General features: G+C 57.9%; 1 protein-coding gene across 2 annotated transcripts in view; it reads right to left on the reverse strand.

Annotated features, from left to right (window-relative positions):
* Positions 1–536, reverse strand: part of EBF3 (EBF transcription factor 3) — a 199,182-nt gene extending 198,646 nt beyond the window's left edge. For both annotated transcript variants that reach the window (XM_068110645.2, XM_068110642.2), the window contains exon 1: positions 283–536. In XM_068110645.2, the coding sequence (XP_067966746.1) occupies positions 283–419 (137 nt within the window). In that variant the 5' untranslated portion in view covers positions 420–536. The remainder of the gene's footprint in view (positions 1–282) is intronic.
* Between the last annotated feature and the right edge of the window lie 1,964 nt (positions 537–2,500).

The following is a 2,500-nucleotide window of genomic DNA, read 5'->3' on the forward strand; positions in this document are numbered from 1 at the left end:
GACAAATGATGGTTTATTCCAAAAAAAGAAAAAAAAGAAGTCGTTTTCTCGCCAATCGGGTGTCGAAGCGTCTCGTGCGGGGTCCTCATGCGGACCCCCCTTTCCAAGAGAGGAGCGACCCAAGACCGAGGATGAGAGCTTATTACAAAGTTAGCGCGTTTTTTGTGCGCTTCGTGGGAGCGACGGCTCAAAGTGAGACACACGCGACTTTGTTTTTGCCGGAAGACATAAAGACAACAAAAAAAGGGATTGTAGCAAATCGACGTGTCCGTCCGTCGTTACCTCTGCGCCGCGGTCGCCGCATCCACGACTCCCGTCGACTGCATCCACGAGCGAACCGGGGTGAGACCCGAGCCCACCAAGGGCTCTTCCTTCATGCTCGGGCCGCCCCGCGGGAGGGTCTCCGGTAGGGCATACATGGAGAAATCGGGGGTAAGACGCGCCAGTTGGGCGCAGTGGAGTTCGCCTCCAGGGTCCGTGCCGCGGGCACTTGCAGTGAAAGCGACCGCGTAGATGGAGGAGGAGGAGGAGGAGGAAGGAGGAGGATAAGGAGGAGGGGAGGGGTGGGGAATTTGTTATCAGAGGAGGGCGGGCCGAGTGCAGGCAGCACACTCAACAGGGGAAGGAAACTGTTTGCAAACAAAAGTAATATGATCCCAGAGATCCACGTCCGAAATGGCGCGACCGGGGCGTCCTCGAGGTGAAGACGGGAGCAGCTCGGGAGGTTTTCCAGCAACTCCTCTTGCGCGCTCTTCGCGGGAAATCTGACGCCCAAATCAACCGGGGCTGTTTATAAATAAATCTAATTCTCTCTCTCCCCCTCCTCCTCCTCCTCTTCCTCTCTTCTGCCACTTTCTCGCTCGTTTCGCTCCCTCTCTCCCTCCTTCCCTCCTCCTCGCGCTGTGAGGTCCTTCGAGACCCGCGCGTTCTTTCGCTCGTGCTGTGGATTTTCGAGGGGCGTGGAGGAGAGTACTGGATGTAGAGGAGGAAGAGGAGGATCCACAAGGAGGGGACGGGGGGAGCAAATTGGAAAGGATGTCCAAGAAGCTTTGCTTTGGTGCTCCGACCTGCAACACGAGTCGATTCCAGCGGCGCAAGTTCTTCCCAAGCAGGTGAGAATATTCCAAGACCTTTTGACTTTTCACTCTTCCCGCTTGTTCACCGGTTCCTCCTGGTCGAGCTTGTCCGGCGTTGAATCTTCAACCCGTAGCTCGTACTCCATGGAGACGGTTCCGGGCGAGAGGGGCGCCGGACCCCTGCGGCCTGAACGGTGACGCCGCGCGCCGGAGATCCCGGAGGTGACGGGAGATCCCTGGATCCCACGGCTATTCGGTCCTCAAGGGCGGACGCTGAAGGGGAGAGGAGTCGCAACGCTCGCTTCCCCGGCCAAGCCCGGACTGACCACCGAGTCCTGCCCATCGCCGCCTTTGCGTGCTGAGAGGGCGGCCGAGGCTGATTCGCCAAGGCTGAGGCAATTCCCGGGGGAATTCCCCCACCTCTCTCCCTCCCCCTATCCACCTCCACTTCCCCTGTCTTCCTCCCGCCACTCCCTGAAGCTCCTCGTAGCTCTCCGTTGCCCCCCTCACCCCTCCCCTCCATCCCCCGCGTACGGGCCGACAGAGGGAGGAAAGTGAATATCGAGCCCAACCAAGCACCATGCAGACCCTTCTACCCATTAGGGTCTTGCGGAAAAAGACCGCCAGAGGAGGGAAGGTGAGCACCGAGCGACCGGGTGCTGCCCATTAACCACGACCCAGCACCAACAAACCCTTCCCCTTCCATGATGGACAGCTGGAGGGGGTGGTTTTGCCCCCATATTTGGTAGGGACAGCCCGAAGAGCCAATGGGAATTTGCTCTGGTGTATCATGGTCCACGGTTCCCAAATGTACTCCCGAGAGCGCGACCCTGGCGACCTCCGTGCAAAACGCCATCACGGTGGCGGACCTTTTATATCCCATCTATCCAGGATCTAACCTGGCGAAATTCTGTTCCCCCTGTTCCCCCTCCTCAACCCGACAACCCCACAACCCCACCACCCCCGCGGCGGCCAGAGAGAGAGAACATCATCGATACGATAAACGGGTCATTTTAAACGTCTCCATAAACGAAACGTCCCACGACCGAGCATCGCCCCCCTCCCTGTAGCCCCGCCCGTCCCGTAGCTCCGCCCCCCCTCAGCCCCCAGGGCCCCTCCCGTCGGACGCTCTCCGCGGACGCGCGTGTTTCTCCGAGTTTGATCATTTGATGATGGCCGAGTTTATGGGATCTGCTTCGGGAACACGGGGTCTTAAACTCAACACGAAACACGCGATTGTAGGTGCGCATCGAATGCGGCGCGCGCTTCCACACCTGAGTCGATGAAAACCAAAATAAAAACTTTACAAATGTTAACGTTCAACTCCTCGAGACAAAAAAAAAAGTTTCCCAATTCATGTTTACGTCGCTCATTAATAAGGCTTTCAATTGGCCGGACAGGTGGCCTATAAACGGATCGGTTAA

The sequence above is a fragment of the Myxine glutinosa genome, chromosome 3 (assembly GCF_964187855.1).
Source record: "Myxine glutinosa chromosome 3, kmMyxGlut1.1, whole genome shotgun sequence".
NCBI lineage: Eukaryota > Metazoa > Chordata > Myxini > Myxiniformes > Myxinidae > Myxine > Myxine glutinosa.